Source organism: Mya arenaria, chromosome 16 (assembly GCF_026914265.1).
Source record: "Mya arenaria isolate MELC-2E11 chromosome 16, ASM2691426v1".
NCBI classification, from domain to species: Eukaryota; Metazoa; Mollusca; class Bivalvia; order Myida; family Myidae; genus Mya; species Mya arenaria.
This window is the reverse complement of record NC_069137.1, coordinates 6,667,078-6,689,019: the sequence shown is the minus strand read 5'-3', so window position 1 is coordinate 6,689,019 and position 21,942 is coordinate 6,667,078. Positions and strand designations below refer to the sequence as shown.

The 21,942-nt window shown below is 33.8% G+C and overlaps 1 protein-coding gene across 2 annotated transcripts in view; it reads right to left on the bottom strand.

Moving 5' to 3' along the window:
• LOC128221832 (uncharacterized) overlaps nucleotides 1–21,674 on the bottom strand; it is a 35,543-nt gene extending 13,869 nt beyond the window's left edge. For both annotated transcript variants that reach the window (XM_052930435.1, XM_052930436.1), the window contains exon 1: nucleotides 19,663–21,674. In XM_052930435.1, coding sequence (XP_052786395.1) covers nucleotides 19,663–21,555 — 1,893 coding nt within the window. In that variant the 5' untranslated portion in view covers nucleotides 21,556–21,674. The remainder of the gene's footprint in view (nucleotides 1–19,662) is intronic.
• Between the last annotated feature and the right edge of the window lie 268 nt (nucleotides 21,675–21,942).

Below are 21,942 nucleotides of genomic sequence, written 5' to 3'. Positions count from 1 at the left end.
GATGAAAACAGTGTACTTTTTATTGAAGTTTTTAAATACATACAATTAACGAAACGTTTCTTTTGATATCATCCTCAATAACGATATAAATGGTCTGGGATGTTATATTTTTTTTCTCTTTTGTGGTAACCAATTATTTTCTTTTCTAAAGTAAATAACATTTTTTCATTGTTCTAGTAACTTTTAATCATGGATTTTACACGACATTGACGCTATATTGACGCCTGGGAAGGGCTGAAACTAATGTTGTTATAACTTGTAGCCCAACCATTTTGTTCTTTTTGTTCGATTTGATTATAAGTGTTCGTGTAAATAACGTGTACATTGCATGTAATTTATACTGTTTACAAAAGAGCAATAAAATATTATAAAACTAACACACACTCACACGCACACACGAACGCACGCACGTAAGCACGCACGCACGCACACACTCTAACGCACGCACTAACGCACGCAGGCACGCACGTACTCACACACGCACACATTCACTCACAAACCTACATAAGCACTTACGCACACAGGCACGCACTCAAGCAAGCACGCACTCACTCACGCACGCACTCACGAAAGCACGTACTCACACACGCACTCACGCACGCTCTTACGCACGCAGACAGCACGCAAACACACACACCGTTCGTATATCAATAAAGGGCTTTATACTTTAACGAATTATATAATGTTCCTGTATTATATTACTACACATTTAACTGGGTTGATAATGCATTAATCTTCTTGTACTTCGTTTTGGATAGTCTACTTTAGTTCAAAAGGTGCTAAAATTTGAGTCTTCGAGAGTTCAATAAAGACATTTTCTAACATTGGTTTCTTGTCTGTTTTATCGTTTTTCGATCCCTGTCGTTCCTTACGAAATTAACAACTTACAATAAATATATCACTGCTGTTCACACCTGTTAATTTGATGCTGTATTATAATTTCAAAATACGGACCTGTGGCTCCATAAGTAAACACACAAATCAAAAATTTCACGTATGTAAACAAAATATAAAGATACTTCATTAAACTTGTTCTTTATCTGTTTTCATTTTGGAATTCTCCTGGAAAAAGGCAAATGACAAAACTTATAAATATATATATACATATCATAAGTTATATGTAAAAAACATTTTTATTATTATTTGACATGATATGAATTGACAAAACACTTGAAAAAAAATATTTTATGTCCATACCGACTGAAGATTTGACAAATACCCAAAACAAACAAACAAAATGTATGACTACAAAGTTATCAATGAAATACACATTTGTTACATTATTGTAAAGGAATATATCATCTGATCTACATCTATATTGCTATTGTAATTCAATTGCATATAAACATCGGTATGTTGTACAGTTTTTGTTTTCAAATTTTGATGCTGATGTTATGGCATTGCAGTGCTAATGCCACTTGACACGACTGAACCACACGACTTAACCACACGACCTAACCACACGATTTAACCACATGACCTAACCACAAGAGCTTACCACACAACTTAACAACACGAGCTAACCACACGACTTAAACACACGACCTAACCACACGACTTAACCACATGACCTAACCACACGAGCTAACCACACAACTTAACCACACGACTAAACCACACGACTTAACCACACGACTAAACCACACGACTTAACCACACGACTTAACCACACGACTTAACCACACGACCTAACCACACGACTTAACCACACGAGCTAACCACAAGACTTAACCACACGACTAAACCACACGAGCTAACCACACGACTAAACCACACGACTTAACCACACGAGCTAACCACACGACTTAACCACACGACTAAACCACACGACTTAACCACACGACTTAACCACACGACTTACCCACACGACCTAACCAAACGAGCTAACCACACGACCTAACCAAACGACTTAACCACACGACCTAACCACACGACTTACCCACACGACTTAACCACACGACTTACCCACACGACCTTACCACACGACTTAACCACACGACTTAACCACACGACTTAACCACACGACCTAACCACACGACTTACCCACACGACCTAACCAAACGACTTAACCACACGACCTAACCACACGACTTAACCACACGACTTAACCACACGACTTACCCACACGACCTTACCACACGACTTAACCACACGACTTAACCACACGACCTAACCACACGACTTAACCACACGACTTAACCACATGACTTAACCACACGAGCTAACCACACAACTTAACAACACGACTTAACCACACGACTAAACCACACGACTTAACCACACGACCTAACCACAAGACTTAACCACACGACCTAACCACACGACTTAACCACACGACTAAACCACACGACTTAACCACACTACTTAACCACACGACCTAACCACACGACTTAACCACACAACTTTACCACACAACTTTACCACACGACTTACCCACACGACCTAACCACACGACTTAACCATACGACCTAACCACACGAATTAACGACACGATCTAACCACACGATTTAACCACACGACTAAACCACACGACTAAACCACACGGCTTAACCACACGACCTAACAACACGACTTAACCACACGACTTAATCATTTATTCATTCCATTATTCAATCGGTCATTCACTCCCAGGCCGCAACATTGTATGTTTTATCATTCATGTTTACTTTAATGATATGAATTCAACGTTTATTAAAAATTACAATGTGCTTGTACTGTTTCTATGTTTATTCCAATACAAACTTTCCAGGTGAAGGTAGAAATCTACAACAAACAAAAATTATATTAAAACAAGCAAAATTACCTACAGAAAAAATAAAGTTACTGTAACATGCCGGCTGTATGTTCAATCGGTGTCGTAGAGCCTATATGGATCGCTCTTATATAAATTTTCCTCAGGCTACGTTGCCTTATGATTTAAACAAATTCGAAAAATGATTGGTGGGCTAAAACAAAATCAACCTTACGGGAGCTTGTTTATTTGCGATGCAAAACATCTTAACCTTTGTCAGCGCGCAGATCGCAATGCTCTGTGGCCAACGCAGGTGTCAGGTATGAGGCTTACTAGAGTTTCTAGCCACCAGCTCCGTTCACCAGACTAGATCGCAATGCTCTATGTAACTGGCTACTTGAACTGGAACGCTAGATAACCCTATAGATGTCAAGTTCCTGGTGCCTTTTTATACCACAGGTCACAATGCTCTGTGTTCAATAATAAACAGCCAGAAGGTCAAGACTCTAATTATTTGCCTTCAAAAGACCATTTCTGGTTTACTGTTTGATGTTACCTCGACGGCGGTCAAACACAGAATGAATCTTTCAGCCGAGCACTTATATACTCACCGGGCGGACGAGTTCATTATTAAGATGGGAAAAACGGGTATATTCCACTTTCCGAAAACATGAAGGGAGACAGCTTTATTTTTACTTATACTTTTTATGAAAACAACTCCCGGTTAATTAATAATCTTTAACATGATTTCTTTAATAATTATTGTCGCTAATAAAATATTTGTATGGAATAAATAAGTATAAAATGTAAAACTAACCTTTGAAATACACCGCCAGACATTTAACTTTGTAAGTGCAAATGGCTAATTTATAACAAAGGGCGGTAATCCTGCAACTATGCGGTTACGCTACACAAATGGCTAATTAATAACAAAGGGCGGTAATCGTGCAACTATGCGGTTACGCTACATTACTAAGACAAGCTTACTTAGTTTTCCTTTAAAAGTCTAAATCTGGACTGCTAGATTAATGCAGTTAATGCCTAGAAACTTCAAATATACTTAAATGATATAGCAAACACTTATTAATAGTTTAAATGAAAAACGAGAATTTACAAGTATGACCCCTGCATACAAACAAACAAGAAAAATACATAATAACAGAAAATGTAGAAAATATCAGCGCAAGGAAATGATTTATCAAATAATAATGGAATGAATTCAATAGGAACTTACTCTGTGGGTAACCCAAAACTATCCTACATTATAAAGAAAATACAAATTTCGCAGTAACACATTTTCATTGCAGAAATGGCCTAATTCTAACTAAGAGAGATAAACGCGCAAAACGAAAAAGTACCCTCACTGGCTTAATAGCCCATTACATGACAACAAAGTGCTATATTTGCAAAAACAAGAAAAAAATCTCAGTTTGAATTGAAAAAAACAACAACATTTATTACGAGGAGATTATGTGAAAATTAATATGAGTTCTTAGATTATATAATCTTAACTTGTATACACAAAAATGTACTATATTTGCATAACCCATGTTAGCTCTATATGTCAGAGTCTTTTAGTTTATAATATAATATAAGATCGCTGACAAAATATCATATCATAGATTTTCATATTTCCGTTCGAAAATTATTTTTTATGACTTAAACCGTTACTAACGGTTTAAGAAGAATACATGAAACAATTTTTGAACTTAAATATAAACATCTGCGATCTAATTGTTTTGTCAGCAGTCTTATAATACTGGTTTCCATGGATTTTTCGCACAAATTGGCTCGTTCCAAGACAAAAAATAAAAAAAAGTTGTCAAAACGTTCAATCTGTGAAAGTGCAGCTTTAAATTGCAAATGAGTCAAACAAATACATGTTTTCCTTCATGTTTTAGTCATATTTCTAAATATAACTGTCAAACACATGAATATCACCTTCTGTTCTTGTAGCCAGTCCAAGAGCTTGCTGGGGAGTATTAAAATGTATGTTGCATTCTCATAAATTCATTGAGGACAATATACGTTTTGTTTTAATTTAAGTACATTAAACACTTGAAATTATCTCAATCAAGGACTTCGCTGTCGCTACGTTTCGCTTTGTATTTGTCATTTTCCGTTAGAGTAGGTTTAGGCTCTTCGTACAACTTTTCAGGTATCTAATCAGTGTTGAGCCAAAATACACACTGTGGTTGCAGAATTATCATGTAGTTTAAAATGCTCCTCTCTCAAATCTGAAAATAAATAATTAATGATAAAGAACTTATCAATTCTAAATATTTTAATATCATAAACATATCAACAGAGGTATAATTGCAGTATACGAACTCCTTTTCATAATTAGTATTGTAGAAGGTTGAAAGTAGTAGATATGATTTTATTAGCGTACAGTGTGAAGTATGCATACATTTTGTTTTTAATTATTTGCATCATTATCGCAACCAGTTTACTCAAATTATACTAACAACAGATCGCGCCACAAGAATATAAAGCAGTGGTGTGACGAAAATATCGTACAGATATGTTAGTTTTGTAGGAATGAATAAAAATAATAATTTATAGATAATTGCAAATATTTCTTACATTAAAGGGGTATTAACCAAATATGTACGGCCGGAAGTTGATGGAGAGGCCTATTAACTCCCTGTACGATATAAAGCAGCATGCATGAAGTTGTGAATCAGAAGTTAGATCGTTGTGGTAAGATCATTTAAAGTTTTGACTTTAAAACAGTTCAAGGAAATTGCAATTGGCAGAAGAGATAAAGCTGAAACACGTGAAAGAACATTTGGCAGATTGCAACAATAAATTCAAAGCCTAGCACTATATTCTACAAGATATATGCCGTTTTGTAAACATTAACATGTACATATTAGTACAGTCTGCAAGTGATTTGCTTTGGTAAGCACGCCACTGTTCTCATCAAGATTTTTATTTTTTATCTTAGAAGTGAATTTTGGTTCTAATGGATTGAATATCTCACCTAGCGTTGTTAAGTTGCTAAAAGACAACCAAGACACAAACGAAGTCCACAATATAAAACACAGAATATTAACTAACAGTCTTCAAGTTCATACATGACTCCACTGTGGCCTGGAAAACGTCCGTAGTTATGGATGAAGGCTGCAATTTCGTTATAGTCGATATGTTCACAGCTGGTCGTTTCGTCATATCTCGTCATTGCCCGAGGACAGCTTAAAAACTCGTCACTGTACCAAGTATCAGACGGGGCGTTCTTCTGAAACGGTGTCTGCTTATGTTGGAGTTGGATTTCATCACGAAATACGTCATTAAACGACAACATATTTCGCCATGTCGGATATTCTTCCGTGCTCTTGTGGTCACTGACATATTCTCTTAAGCGAAATAATATTTGTATATAATTTAACTGACTCGGACTTTACAGCATGTGAAATAGCATTTTCTCGTGATGAACACGGCCTTTAGCTGCCGTTGCCATTGTTGTGTCTTGGGACTGTCGATTACGCCCATATACTACCCTTATCTTCATTTAGTCCAATGTTAGTTTAAAATAAATCAGAAAGATCTCTAAAATGCATATAGCGGATTACAACATCGAAGCGTTGAATAATATTTTAAGCTACAATATGCTAAAGTGTTGTGTGTTTTTTTTGTTCATGAATGCCAAAATAAGTACAGTAACAAGCCAATTAACTAGCAAATCCATGCACTTGTCTCATCTCAATATGAAATAGTATAATCAATAATATATGTAGTTGAACAATTTGCATATGTAAATTTGTTTATAAGTCACATGAAGAATGTTGATTATTATTGAATGCAATCAGATTTCATCGTTCCTAATATTAACTCAAGATTCCCATATCGGATTCAAACTGGCAGAGTTTCAATGTTCTAATGTTGTTCTATACTACTTCACCACAAGGCCTGATTTTTGACATATATAAGATCTCCATTTTAACACATGCCCTAGATTGTTTTCGGTTCAACAGAACCATCACGTATCTTTATGTTAAAAACATGTTTATAATGAAATTGCTCAATTTAGTTTGGTCAGAGAAATACTAATTTTAAATGTATATTATGAAAATTCTCATTTTATATTGGTCGGAGAAATAATCGGTACAAATGTTAATTAACAAATCAAATAATAGAAAATGATAATATTCTAGCAAGTCTCTCATTTTGTTTTGATGATATTTTTAGAGAAATAATTCACTTCGGTTCTTAGTAGTAGATTGACTATCAGCGAGTACCATTTATTAATTGAAAACCAAGCCGGCTTTCGATGAAAATATTCAACAAGTGACCATATTTTCGTTTTACACAAATAAATTAACTTATCAAGGTCAAACAAAAAAACTCATATGCTTCTACGTTGACTTTGCTGCTGCTTTAGAAGACATTTCAAGAACGAATCTTTTGAGAAAATTACTACATAACGGCATAACAGGAATTTCTTTCTGACGGATAAAAACTTTTCATATATATGTTTATACCAAAATATCAAATCCTATCTCCGGTGACAATAATAAATTATCCATGTCTTTTAAGAATAGCAAGGGCGTCTGGCTAGGTGAAAACCTCTCCCAAAGTAACATACAATATGCAAACATGTACGTCTTCATGCAAATACTAATATTACTTTTCGCTGATTACACAGCACAGTTAGCAGAATATGAAAATGAGCTACAATCAACGCTAAAAAATTTCAATGCATATTGCAATGAGATGCATCTAAAGGTAAATATTGACAAATTGAAAGTTGTTATACTTGGCGAAAATAAACAAAGAACACATTTTATTTAGGAGATGAAATTTGGTATAATGAGTATATATTTCAAATAATTATAAATTCCTAGGGTTTTTGAGTAGCTCAGGAAGTTTTATCCATGCTAAAAAACACCAAATAGAACAAGCATATAAGGCGCTACATCTAACATACAGATTAATACAAAATATTGAATACCAGTTGACCTGAAATTACAGTTATTTAATAACACTCTATTACCAATACTTTGCTATGCCTCTGAAATCTTGGGACATGAAAACCTTAGTGTGATCAATAAATGCACCTCTCTTTTCTTCGCAGAATGACCAAAACCAGGCAAAGTACACCATATATGCTTAATGGCGAAACAAACCAGTATCCTTTAAAAATTCAAATCAAGTCAAAAATGATTAATTTCTTGAAAACAATAACACTAATCACAGGTAATGATGAAAAACTAAACTTTGTATGCTATGAGACAAATGACTTTATCAAAACCAATTCAAATGTTATAAACATGTCAAATCAATTTTGGATGAAACTGGTTGTTCATATATATGGAATGACGCAAATGCACATTCTCCAAAAAGTAATCGACAAACTTCTAAAACAGACATTAATTGATCAATTTATACACTCATGAATGAACAGTTCTTCTAAATGATTTAATGACGAACTATTACAATTTTATTTTAATTTCAACCTAACCTTATAAAACTTTCCCCTTTTTAAGGATCCAAATGACAAAAATCAGAACACCAACTCATAAGTTTCAAGTTAAAACAGGAATACATTTCAATATTGAATTGAACCGAAGGAAATGTAATTAATGTATATCCAATTATTTAAACGTATTTTTGTCCCCACTAATTGTACTTCACACGAAAACCTAAGTAAATATGGATGTTTAGATTAAGAATAATTCCAGTTGCTTTTGTTTTTTTTATTCACCTTTATTGCTAGGAATTTCTTGGTTATACTTTATTAATACTGCTATATCATGTAAATTCGATTGTAGTATACTATACGTATACACTTTTGTGTAGATGCATTGCGCATGTTGACGCATAAAGTGGTCTAAAATATTCAATAATAAAGTGAACTTGACTTGACTTGACTTGATTTGACTACAAGGGGGGTGATGATCAGCCTGAGTGATATCTTTAAAGGAATATGCCGCCTATTTTCTTTTATTCGGAGATTAATGGAGGTTGATGGACGTGTGTTAATGCGGAAGAGGAACTGGAAATACACTCTGGACAAAATATTGATGTCAAAGACAATATTCAAGAAGGATATCTTTGAAATATATTTTAGTAAATGTTTTATTTAAGGAACTGTTTCTCTAGATTTCAAGAAAGATTGTTATAGTTGGCCTCATCCTATCACCAGTCGTATCGAACATTTGATTTTTCGAGATTTATTAGTTCAAACATACTTCATTTCACTTTCTAAATGTCAAGTTATTACATGCATATTTTTTTTTATTTACTTATCTTACAATATATATTTAATCGCACATTTGATTATAATATTTGATTGACCGCATAATGTTTATATTTTGCAATTTACTTAAATTGTTTAAGGGTCAATGCAAGAAACAACAATAATAAGTGAACACTATCTTGTATGTGGGAACCGTGTTAACAGTGTCAACATAACAAAAGCAAGAACAAAATTCAAAATGCCCCCTGTCCCCTCAATATCCTAAACAAGAAATTGACAGCCGCATTAATGCAAACCGAACTACAGTAAAATGTCAAATGTTGCGGCCATCATGATTCATTATTTATTTGCACCATAAACTTGAAAACAGTGTCAATGAAGGTGTTAAGTGGATTGTTTAATGATCATCTGGATTATGGTATTGATGTGTGTTTTTTTCGCTTTGTGCTGTACAAATCTTATTGCTATGACATTGATAGGTTTCGCACATTGTTAAACCGGAAAGTAGTCATACAAGTTTAATATTAAAGCAAGTTGCACTTTTGTTTTGTATTTCAGTATATCAGTATGATTCGCTTTTATATGCAAAAAACCAGTTGAATGTCAAAAACCATTTTCAGAGAAGCAATGATGGCCAAATCAGTTAAATTGTAAGTTTATAGTATTAAAATACCTCCGGCACATACAAAAATACACGAGCATACGTTTATAATACAACCGTGGTAAATAATGAAAATTACATGTAAAGATTTCAAAACTTAACTTCAATTTAAATGTATTCGCACAGCGTAATTTATAAACATTGACACGTTACGTATAATCAAACTATTTGTACAAGTCATTAAAAACAAACAGTATCTTAAGTCGGGGATTCTACGAGTAGTATTTTACAATATAAACATTTCTTATAATTTAAAATTATCAAAGGGCATATTAACCAAAATGGTATACATGTTCCAAAAAGGTTCAAGTACGTTCTTTTTTTTTTAAATGCCATAATGGCTACTCGTTAGAAATATTATGTACGTCACATTGAGATAACGCAAAACATTTGCATAATTTTGCCACATCTAAAACATAACCATATATATGATTTTGTTTAACTTGATATCTTGAACTAAGCTTATAGATTATCACCCTAGTCTAAAAAAACAGGACAAATTACAAATGTCACCTAATTTCCACTTAAACCGATTCACCAATAAAGACATTGCAAAATCAATTGATAGGTTAAATCCATAAAAGTACCTGGAATATAAACGTTCCCATTCGAAACATGGCCAATAAAATCATAAGCCAAGTAAAATTTCCAAATAGTCCTAAGCTACCACAAGCTACACCTATTTTCAAGAAAGATGACCCCTTTATAGAAAAATACTATAGAACTGTCAGTATTTAACCATCAATGTCCGAATTATATGCACTGGTTATTAGTGGGCAACTGATAAGTAATTTTTATCCTTTCCTGGAAGTTTTCAGAACACCATGCTAAAGGTGGTGGTAGACCTTGATGATATCAAATATGTAGACGCAGTTCTATTGGAACTCTAAAAACATTCGACTGGCTGCCCAATGATCTCATCCTAGACACGCTAAATCGAAATGCATATGATAATTCAGCCAAAGCATATAAACCTTTGCACAACTATAAACATGTTATAAACAGAAAACAACGGTTTGGTCAAATTACCAATGAGTGGGACTCAATCCTGGTGATGTATTTCAGACCACTCTTGGCGATGAAAGTGACAAATGGTTTATTTCCAAGATAATAAGGCTAACCCTGACAAATATCAAGCATATTAAGTTTACTCAAAGTTTGTTAAAGAAGTAAAATAGTTTCATATACTTATAAACACTATTGTTTATTATGCGAAAATTAAATTTCTAGGCTTTGACGTAGATCGTTTATTAAAGTGTGATGCCCAGATATCTAAAATGTGCAATAAAGCAGATTAGTTACTGGCAATTAGTAAGCAAATGTTTGCAATCAATACACAGCTTATTGTGTACCTTATAGTACACAGCTTATAGTTTTCGCATAAATATTGCTTTACTTTTCTAGCACTTTGTACAGTGTGTTTTCAATTTCAACTGTTTTGTGGGGTCAAAGACATTTATTTTCTTCCAAACTATTCTCATATCAACACTTTGTAGTACACATGCTGTTACATCAGCTCTTGCACCTACAAGATCAAATTATACATTCTTGAAGCTCAAACTGTTCAGTGAATTAGTGGTGTAGAGATTGAAATTAATAGTACATGCTTGAATATCATTTTTGTTCAGAGAATAACAGGGTAGAAATTGTAGTAAAATAAACTATACACATGTTACTATATATAGTAACATTTGACTAAATAAGTTTGTACTTTCCATATCATATCATTCCAAAACACAGAAAGTTACCGGGCTTCAGCTTTGAAAATAAAACCAACATTACTCTTACAGTTATGATTACGTTTTATTTTCCTATTGCTCAGTACATATTTAGAACACCTTTTGTTTGTGTGCTACAACTTTAACTGAAGCACACACACTGTTCTGTAAACTTAATATCTAATTCTACAGAACGGCCACACTTGCTCAATAGCGATATCCGAAAACAAATGAAGCATGCATAATTATTATCAGAAATCGCTTAGCTATGCTCCTGTAACCCATTAGTTTCGTATAACGAAACGTCATCTGTTTCGTTTGTTTTACTGTCGTTAGGCTACAGTATTGTTTATCGTGGTCTAAACAGAATATCCATTATTCAAATATACACTGTTGATTCTAGTGTTACAAAACGCATGATACAATAATCTTTATTAAAGTCGGGTTCATGTTAATAAAAAGCATAAGCTTAATGTGCTATTTTCCGACATGAATTACAGAGCTAGTGACCTGGTAGTAAAAGCATTTATTTACAATATTCATACAAGTATTTACAAAAGCTGTTTCTTATTATGTTTATGCATCAATTATTAGATTTTAGATAGATTATAGCAATGTCTACATTGATATCATCAACAATTTTTCCCGGCTGTACGGTAAATCATCACGCGCACGGTTCCTCTTTTTGACATTCGACTGTAAAATGATTAGTTTTTTGAAGAGTATAAGTTAAGGATACTCAATAATAATTATTAAAAACAGCAACTTGTAAGTAGCATTATGTACGTGTGATGTACATGGTAAAATGTTATAATTCATTCAGCTTGGTAGAAATAAAATATTTGGAAAGTACTACTCAGATCGGGTACTTAATTCATCATGTTATAAAAATACTTATGATAGTTTTAGAAACAGTAACGTACAAAGGCATAGCTGCTCCTATAATTGAACCAATCTTTACCTACAGGTTACCATTCAGATCTCTGCCCGGCAACCACCCTGACAATCTCAACACATACTGTTGATTGAAAATCCTAAATCGTAAATTTGTAACAAATACTTGCGGAAACCATAAGTAGTTGCATGTGTTTGCAAATTTTAATTTTAATAATATATAACCTTGAAACAATCATGAATAATGTTTAGCCGTTGTTATTTTAATTGATATTTATATTCACATCTGGTCCAGTGGGTGTAGACCATCCCACAAAAGTCCTTTTCGTGGGGAAAAAGGTTAAAATATATTCAGTGAAACACGTTGTAATATTCAATTTCTTCTGATTTTTAAGTTATGAAAACATTAGCATTTAGAAGAGAGAACTGTAAGGGTACGTATCGGCCTTCTAAATTCCAGTGATTTCATTTGGAAGCTGTTCCATACCTGACTGGCCTCAAATCGGAACGAGCTTTTCCCATATTTAGATGTTTTTACTTATGGTTCATCTACACAGTTTATATATCAGAGATTAAAATTACATGTTTTAAAAGCTACACAATTTTTAACATATTCTTGTGAGGTACCGTACATGCATTTGAAAGATTCAATAGCGATGCATCTTACTCTGCTCAGATGTAATGTTGGCAATTAAAATCTATGGAGAAGGGTAAGTTAAGGTGTAATAAAAAAAAAACATCTCTCAAGCTTTGTTTTGAATCTTTTCTATATTTTTGTGTTGGTTTTGCTACAGAAATGCAAAACAACAGCACAGTAGTTGAAACTGTATTTGATAAACCACAAAGTTAATAAGGGCGGGCAGATGCAACGACTTTTCAACGCTGCGAATGCTGGAAGAACTGTTTAAATAGGAACTGTCACCCGTACTACTTTTGCCTGCAAAAGTTCGTGAATCCAACAGCCAAATCTAATCTGCTTGCAGTACCAACAAAGGCAGTTCGTGTCCAGAAGATCTTCCAGTGCCTACTTTGATAACGGCCATATTGATTGATGGTCATGCATTAATTCAAGCATAAGGTAAATCCGATGACTGCGTTACATTTGGAGGGTATGTGGACATTTGTATCCAGTGTATACTGAAATACTTACACGAATAATCGAAGTAGCAATCGACATATACACAGGAAAACATAAATAAGGACAGGTGCAAGAGGCAATCGATCCGTGAAACGACGATTAATTTGTAGATTGCTTACTGGTCCATTTTTATTCCTACAAGAATCATGGATTAACTTCTTCACAATGAGTGAGAACATAGCTGATATCGCTTGTTTCCTTTCCGAACGATTGCAAACGAGGACAGAAACGCTACCGAGTGAGCAAAGTTATGACATGATAGTTAACAAATGTCCAGATACTGATGTACTGCTCATAATGCTATTCCATCTTGGTCGTTTACACATAAAAGTATGGATGATAGCTGGGACCTCGAAAAACCAAACTGTGCCCTGTGCATGGTATCGCTCACACAATACCCTTTTAATTCTCTGAACAGTTTAACATTCAAACATGTATTATTAAGTGCGAGCGCTACTCTATTATTCATTTGAACAGTTAGATTTTCAAGCATGTATTATTAACTGCGATTTCTTCCATATTTATCATTTGAACAGTTTGATCTTCTAACATGTATTATTAACTACAATCGCTACCCTATTAATTCTCCGAACAGTTTGACCTTCAAGCATGTAATATTTTGAACTACAATTTTCTATCCTAATAATCATTTGAACAGTTTGACATTCAAGCATGAATTATTAAGTGCAGTAGCTTAGTGTAGGTTATATCTAAAAATCGTTGCCACACTGAAAAATCGACAGCATTTCAAATAAATATTACACATCTACTTGAATGCACCAAAAAATACCGTTCGGGTCGAGGATTTATTTGGATTTAAAACATATGTGAGTGTTTAACCTTAAAATCAAGTAAGGATAGAAATATAAAGACATTTTCATCATGTCTAAATTAAAAACCTGAGAGAAAACGACCACGAAAGAGAACCAGCAGTTCGATGACTCAGGTAAATGAGCACGTGGATCACGAACAAAGATTCCCCATTACACCGAGTGATGGTATTGAGGATTATCCGAGTCAGCAATACTTAATCTTTAATTCGGCTAACAATTTATCCTTTTGAGTAACACTTTACGTGGTACCAATATGCAAAATTCATTGCTCACGGTGGGTTGTTTTTGGTAGCCACGGTGATGTTTCCAGCACAAGGAGGACCACAAGCGGTTAGTCAAATCATCGACGATATAACTCACATCAAGGATAAAATCTCTAAGATTGACAATGTAGAAAAAAAGTAAAAACAATCCACAAAGAGTCATGACGATAAAAAAGGACAACGCAATACCGCAGAGATGTTAAAACCGATGAACATTAAATGCGATACCCTTGATTCTGAAATAAGAATAATGAGAAAGGAAGAATCAAGCATCGAAAAAGCTACTTGACCATGAGAGACAGTCAATGAATCAGTGATTTATTTATCTTTCGTTCTCATCCGTTTCACAACATTTGTACTTGTATTTGATTTACATTGTACTTGACATGTATTGATGAATAAAATATGTTTAAACTAATGAATCAGAACCGTGCATTTTATGGCCAAGCAGATGAAGAAGGAGAGGAATATGTGAACGCAATCAAACGCAATTCCTCATGAATTCCTTTCGTTATAGTGAGGAAAATGATACAGGCATCTGTTTTGACTGGGCAAATCGTGCCGGGAAAAAACGTGCCAAACAAACGATGGTCATCATTGCTAGATTCAGTGCCTTCAAAATTCGAGAAACAGTTAGAAAGCTGTATTACGAGAAACTAGAGGACCTCAAGGCCAACAATCTAGAAATCGGCATACAAATTCCCCTATAAAATTTGTGAACACCGCCGGAAGATCCATCCGCTCATGCAGAAACTCTAGAGCAAGGGCCTTTCTGTGGAATTATCAACGTCAAGTTTTATGTGGACGGACAGCCTACACCGCCATCGACCGAGAGACCCGGAAGGACCGACAGTAGGAACGTCAGTAAGGGAATCTACGTGTGATTTCATGGAATATTAATGAACTCAAACGAAAACTTCTAGATACGGATTTTATTTATTTACTTCAAAATTATGATATAGTATTACTAAATGAAACATGGAAACCGCATAAAGACCTAAGTGTCTTAAATATGGATGGTCTTTAAAGTGATCACATTTATTGACACAACTCTAAAGGACATCAAAAGGACGATATAGAAGAGGTCTATCAGTTAATTTTAAGTCAAATTTGGAAAGATTCATTAAAATTGTTGATAAAAGACAGGAGGGAATCTTGAATATCGTCAGATTAATTGATGTCGAATTTTCCTAGCTGTATATGCTATACATATAATTCACCTTATATGTTGAAGTGTTCGATATTGCTTTGTTCGAAATTATGACAACTTATTATTACATTTATCGTACTTGAGGAAATGTGTATTTACAGGTGACTTTAACTGTGGGACGTCAAATGAAATTGATAATTGATAGGTTGATAGATAAATCAGTAATAATGTCATTTTTGCGGAAGATATAAGATTTAAAAAAAGGAATAATATCGATAAATTAATTGACAGATGTGGAAGAAAAGTTTAATATTAACTTTGAGAACTTAGGACGCATACCGAATTCTGAAATATAAAAGTTGAATCAAATCTCTGATCACGCTCCTGTTGTTTTTTATTTAAACACTCATACTTATGAGGAGCCTATCAACACAGAATCGAATAACAATACTGGTTTTACCTACATAAAAATTGATGAGCCGAAACTCCCCACTTTAATGCTCTACTATCAGATAACAGACCGATACGGCAGTAATCTAGCTTCCTCGAAACATAATAAAACATATACAAATAATTCAAAATTAGAAGACTTTTTTAGACGCTTTGAAAATATGTTTTCAAATAAGACAGACTCTCATCAAACAATAAATGATTGACTGTGACTTATATTCAGGAGTTCGTTTGTGATTTTACGTAGGAAGAATTGCGTTTTCCAGATTTTAAACAAAATAACAACAACGCGCAAGGTTTAGATAATATACCTGCAGAATTTATTTAAGAATCATGTGATATTTTATTTCTTCTCCTCTTGCATATGATTAACACAATTTATGCGACAGGAATCTAGGTTGTTAAGGAAAATGCATTATAACACTAGTCTTTAAGAAGGGTGACCCAAATCTTGCAGAAAGTTATAGGTGAATAGCACTTATAAACATTCTTGCCAAAAAAAATCACAATTGTTGCATAGTCGGTTGACAAAACGGTTAAATATATACCAAAAAGTAAGTCAAAACCAATTTGGATTCCAAAAAGAAAAGGCAAGTTTTATTTACAGTCAATAATTAATAAAGTTCTTAATTCAGGTGATTCATTGTATGCTGCGTTCGTAGACTGGACGTTTTTCTGATTATATTGAAATAAATCTGTTCTGGCATATATTTGTGGCTGGAAATATCTACACTCACATGGTGACTGCTTTACAAGCATTGCATAACTCAGTGAAATCGTGCGTACGACTTAAGAAAGAGTTGTCACCCTTCTTTTTACTCAAAAGTAGAGGTTAAACAGGGAGACTCTAGTTCTCTGATAATTTTTATGATGTTTGTGAATGATTTGATATTAATATATTAATGGTAATATCGATGATATGTTCAATTATAACGATCTACGTCTTTTCCTTTCACTTTACGCCGACGACAAAGTTGTATTTGTTTAGTCAGCCCGGTCGCTACAATCAATGATAATAGACAAACACTGGACCAGGTAAAAACGTTTAAATATATTGGTATAGATATATTCACGAATGGACAGTGGTACCGATGTCAAAAGGCAATTGCTCAGCATGCACCATATGCAACTAAATTGGTTATTTTCTATATTTTATAAAGTTGATTGTCCTTTAAAACAAAGCTGATTTTTCAATATTTATGAGAACAGATACAGAAATAAGCCCAGTAGCAAAAAGTGTAAACATAAACCCAGTTTAATGGCACTAGTTCCATCGATTTTTCATTTCGGGAGTGAATTATTGGCTCGCACCCGTGCCCGGATATGGAATTAATTCATACCCAATTTTTAAGAAAGTTATTGATTGTCCTTTAAAACAAAAGCTGATTTTTCAATATTTATGCGAACAGATACAGAAATAAGCCCAGTAGCAAAAAGTGTAAACATAAACCCAGTTTAATGGCACTAGTTTCATCGATTTTTCATTTCGGAAGTGAACTAATAGGCTCGCACCCGTGCCCGGATATGGAACTAATTCATACCCAACTTTTAAGAAAGTTATTAAATGTTAAAAAAATGAAAAACAAATCCGCATTATAGGGTGAACTTGGTAGAGTTCCTTTAACAGTTAACCGTTAACTTCGAATGCTAAAACGGTGGGCTAAAATACCTAAATCAGACGAAAATACACTTATTCGCCGAAGTTATACAATGTTAAAATGTGACTCGGATAATAATATAGCTTAAAGTTACAACAACTTGGCACACCCAGTTAAAATCATCTTACAAGAGCATGGCTTAGAGTATATTTTGACTAACTAAAACGACATAGATATACCAATATCGAAAATAAAACAACGATTGTTTCATATGTATTATCAATCAATGTGTACCTATATAAATAACTATTGTAAATTAGAGTCATATTGGATATTTCAAACAAACCTTCGTTTTCGAAAATTATATAGACAATATCTATGTTTTAAAATACAGAGTCGTTTTAACTAAATTTAGAGTATCTGCACATAAATTAGAAATATAGACTAGAAGGTATGATAATACACAAAGAACGACTTTGTAAACTTGTTCAATGACAGCTGTAGAAACAGAATTTCACTTTTTGCACTCTGTAAACAAGGACATAGGGAAATTCTTTTTGAAACCTTACTTTTGTATATGGCCTACATTAAATAGAATTGAAATCCTTTTATCCTCCAATTAAAAAGGTCAGCTGAATATTGCGAAATACATATTTTTTGCAACAAAATTAAGAAATAAAATTAAGAAACCGACATCCTAAAATATTTCAGTTAAATAATGATCCTCAAATGATATCTTTTTTGACATTTTGTAAAATTATATTTGAATAATATACATGTAAGTAATAATATGTCATGCATATATTGTTTAACACATTATATCCCTTTGTTAAGTTCTGTTTACTTCTCTTTATGTGCTAGTTTTCGCTGCTATAAACTAAGTTATAAAAGCCGTTTCAGTTTCTATTTTTACTATTCAGGTTTAGGACACTAAAATGTATCAGTATCGAACGGGAGTAATTACTAGAGAATTTATATGTTGATTTTTCTTAACACTTTTCATTTTTTACTAAATAAATGTTGACTATATATTATGACAACTTACCACTTTGAAAGTTTAAATCTAAAATAATAGATATGTTTGCAATAAACCGGATTTGCAAACATAAGCCGGATGCTGTTCGTAAATGTATTCATAAATTACTTGCAAAAGAATATCATTAAATTGCAAATAATTATATCAATTACGGCCTGGTTTAATAACATTTAAGTTATTGTTTCATTTTTATTTACTGGAAAGGCCTTTATCCAACCAGGACCGTTTTAGTTCTAATCGATATACAAACCCTTGATGGCTTTTCCATATCAGGACTCGAACAGTTTTCAGTATTAAAAGGGAACTCGATAACATGTTTATTATTGATCCGTAAAGGGAACACACCCACCATGATACATTCACCGTTTAACATTTGTTATTAGATTATAAAGTTCAAATTTCAACAAGAAGCGCGTCAGAAATTACGTTGAGCGTTGATATAATTACATACACAATTAGATACAAAATAATGACAGAGTTAAAAATTCATTATATATAATATTGTCAGATCCTTTGGGTGTATGCTCTGCAAATGTCACTTTTCATTATAAGTCGTAAATATTTGTGACATAACGTTTTTCTGAAAACCGAACATAAGATTTAAGATACGATTTTAAGTGCGTGCTATTCCAATGCGCTTTAAAACAAAAGTGCATGGTGCAATTATTGCTGTATGTTGTAATATCATAAATATATCGTTTGAGTTATTGGTACACAAATGTTATATCATATATCTAATATATAATTTGTGTCATTCGGTATTTATATAAACTTGGTATTTATTTAATCATATGTTCACGGCATCCCTGTTTGAGGTCTTTACTCATGGTGTAAACAAACTTAACCGTTGACCTCTAAGCATTCAGTGTACACCAATCGAAACGTTATAGTTAAAGTGTAATTAAACACGGCGTGTATACAACACGTATTTGATAATTAATATTGGTCAAAATTAATCTTATACAAATACGTTGAATAAAACAGTTACCTTGCATAATCCCTGTGATAATAACGATGACATCAGCTTTGGTGCTCGCTGTAGCTTAATGAATCTAACTCTAAGTGTGTATAGTCTCGACACTGGTAGATTCACCACGTCTGAGTACGACAGTCCTTCCAATCCAAGTTCGGTAAGGTGTTCAAGGTTTTCAATACGTCGTAAATTAAGAGTCTCCTGTCGATGTAGCCGTCTCAAAACCTTTCCCTTCAATACTTTAAGGATTCTGTTTGGTTCTAGACCTTTATGTAGCCAGTTCAAGTCTGTACAATTTGACACTTCAAGTGTTTGCATTGTTTTCATATCAGAGTTGTAGAATGAAGATGTGAGGTTCGGAGCTTGCTGCTTAGAATAGAATTTAATACTGCATTTTACTAAATTACTCACGTTCAAACCAGCGACATCTTTGAACTCTTCATAGTCAAATCGCAAGTACTTCAGACCCCTCCAGTTCTCTAAATTAAGAACTTGGTTGTCATTACTTTTCGCTAAGAATAATACAAGATATGATTGAAAAGATATATACAATGATACTATGCATGATGGGTTTGTCTTTATATATTCCTTTAAGACGGTGTGTTCGTCTCTGTCAAGCTCGTTATCTGTTCCAAGATGTATGTGCTGTAGGCTTAATTTCACCCCGGAGCTTTCTCCCCTGTCTAGCTCTATTTGACCTTGTATGATCTTTTTCTGAAACTCTTCTATGTAGTATGTATAATAACGATCTCTTTCGCAAAATTCAGTGAACAGCTCATTCATTATTCTCGAAAGTTCTTCTGCAGCTTCGCAATTCAAACCACAAAGGAAAATTAAAACCTCGGACAAGCTAGTTCCGCTTTCACTTCTGTGAATTTGGTATGTTTTTTTTATAATCAAGATCGACGTTGAAATGTCTTTTGATAAATACAGCGCCGCTAGGTACTCTTGAAACGTTTTGTGCAAAAAGTGGTATTTCGGAGAATATTCACCAAGAGCATTGGTGCAGGATATGATGCCAGAATCTAACGATGCAGCACTTTGATTTTTGAAGATCGTATTCTCCTCCTGATCTATTTCAAACACAATTGTACTATCTTCATCCTTAGCAAATAACTGTTCAAATGCTATTTGGCTCAGATAATTTATCATGTCGCTGTATTTGGACTCAGTACATGATTTGTTCTTCTCACATGATTCAAACCATCGTTCCTTCAGCAAGATTCTGTAAAGATCAGAACGTTTCATATCTTCCGAAAGCTTTCCCTTGTACCAAAGCCAAACGATGTGAGCTAACACGATTGGACATTTACTGAAATGCCACATACGCTTTTGTTTGATGTCCGTGATGCATTGATCCTTTAATTGTGTTGTGCCGTGAATGGTATTTAATCTAGAAACTAGTTTTTCAACCAGTTTGTCTGGGTTCACAACTCCCTTCAATATCACGTGTTTCCCAATCTTAGAGCAGTCTATTTTTAGCTCAGCCAGTTTGTACGGCCTAGTGGTGATGCATAAGGTACAATTCTTCCAACTTGTATCAACATGGGGAGTTTTCTCACTCAGAGTGCACTTTTCAGGATGCTGCCATTCATCTAGGCCATCAAGCAATAGAAGACAGGTGTTGGTTTCCAAAATGTCTTTAAGCAATATCCTTTCGCTTTCAAGTTCTAAACTGCTCCTGGCAATAATATATTTCAATATCATATTCGTTATGTTGCATTCATTCTTTGCCTCTCGGAGAATTACGTAAAATACGAATTCAAACTGACTTAACATTTCACACCATTCACCCGTTGACTGCCCCTCAAGTCGCTGTTTTGTTTCACACCAATCATGAACGATCTTCTTGCATAGCGAAGACTTTCCAGAGCCAGGCTCTCCTTCAACAAAAATCGTTTTAGCCATCGTGCCCTCTTTGCTTCGAAAAATATTATTTAATTCTATACGCTTTTCATTTTCTACGTTTTCCTTTAATGTAAGCTTCGGCTCTTCATATACGTTTTCAAGTGCATCATCAATGTCAATACGAACTCTTAATGTGCTTGTCTTTTCTTTGTACTGTTCAAATAGCTTATTTCTCAATTCTGAAAATAAAATTATTTGCGTTAACGCAGATATCCTTCCTAAATACTCAGTATATATATATATATACAGATATCCAGATATACAGATATCCTTCCTAAATACTAATAATATATATTTATCAACATAGAAATAACTGCCATGTGGTGTAGTTTATAGAGTAATTTATTGAGCAATTTGTATTTTTTTTTGTGTAGCATTCATGTTATT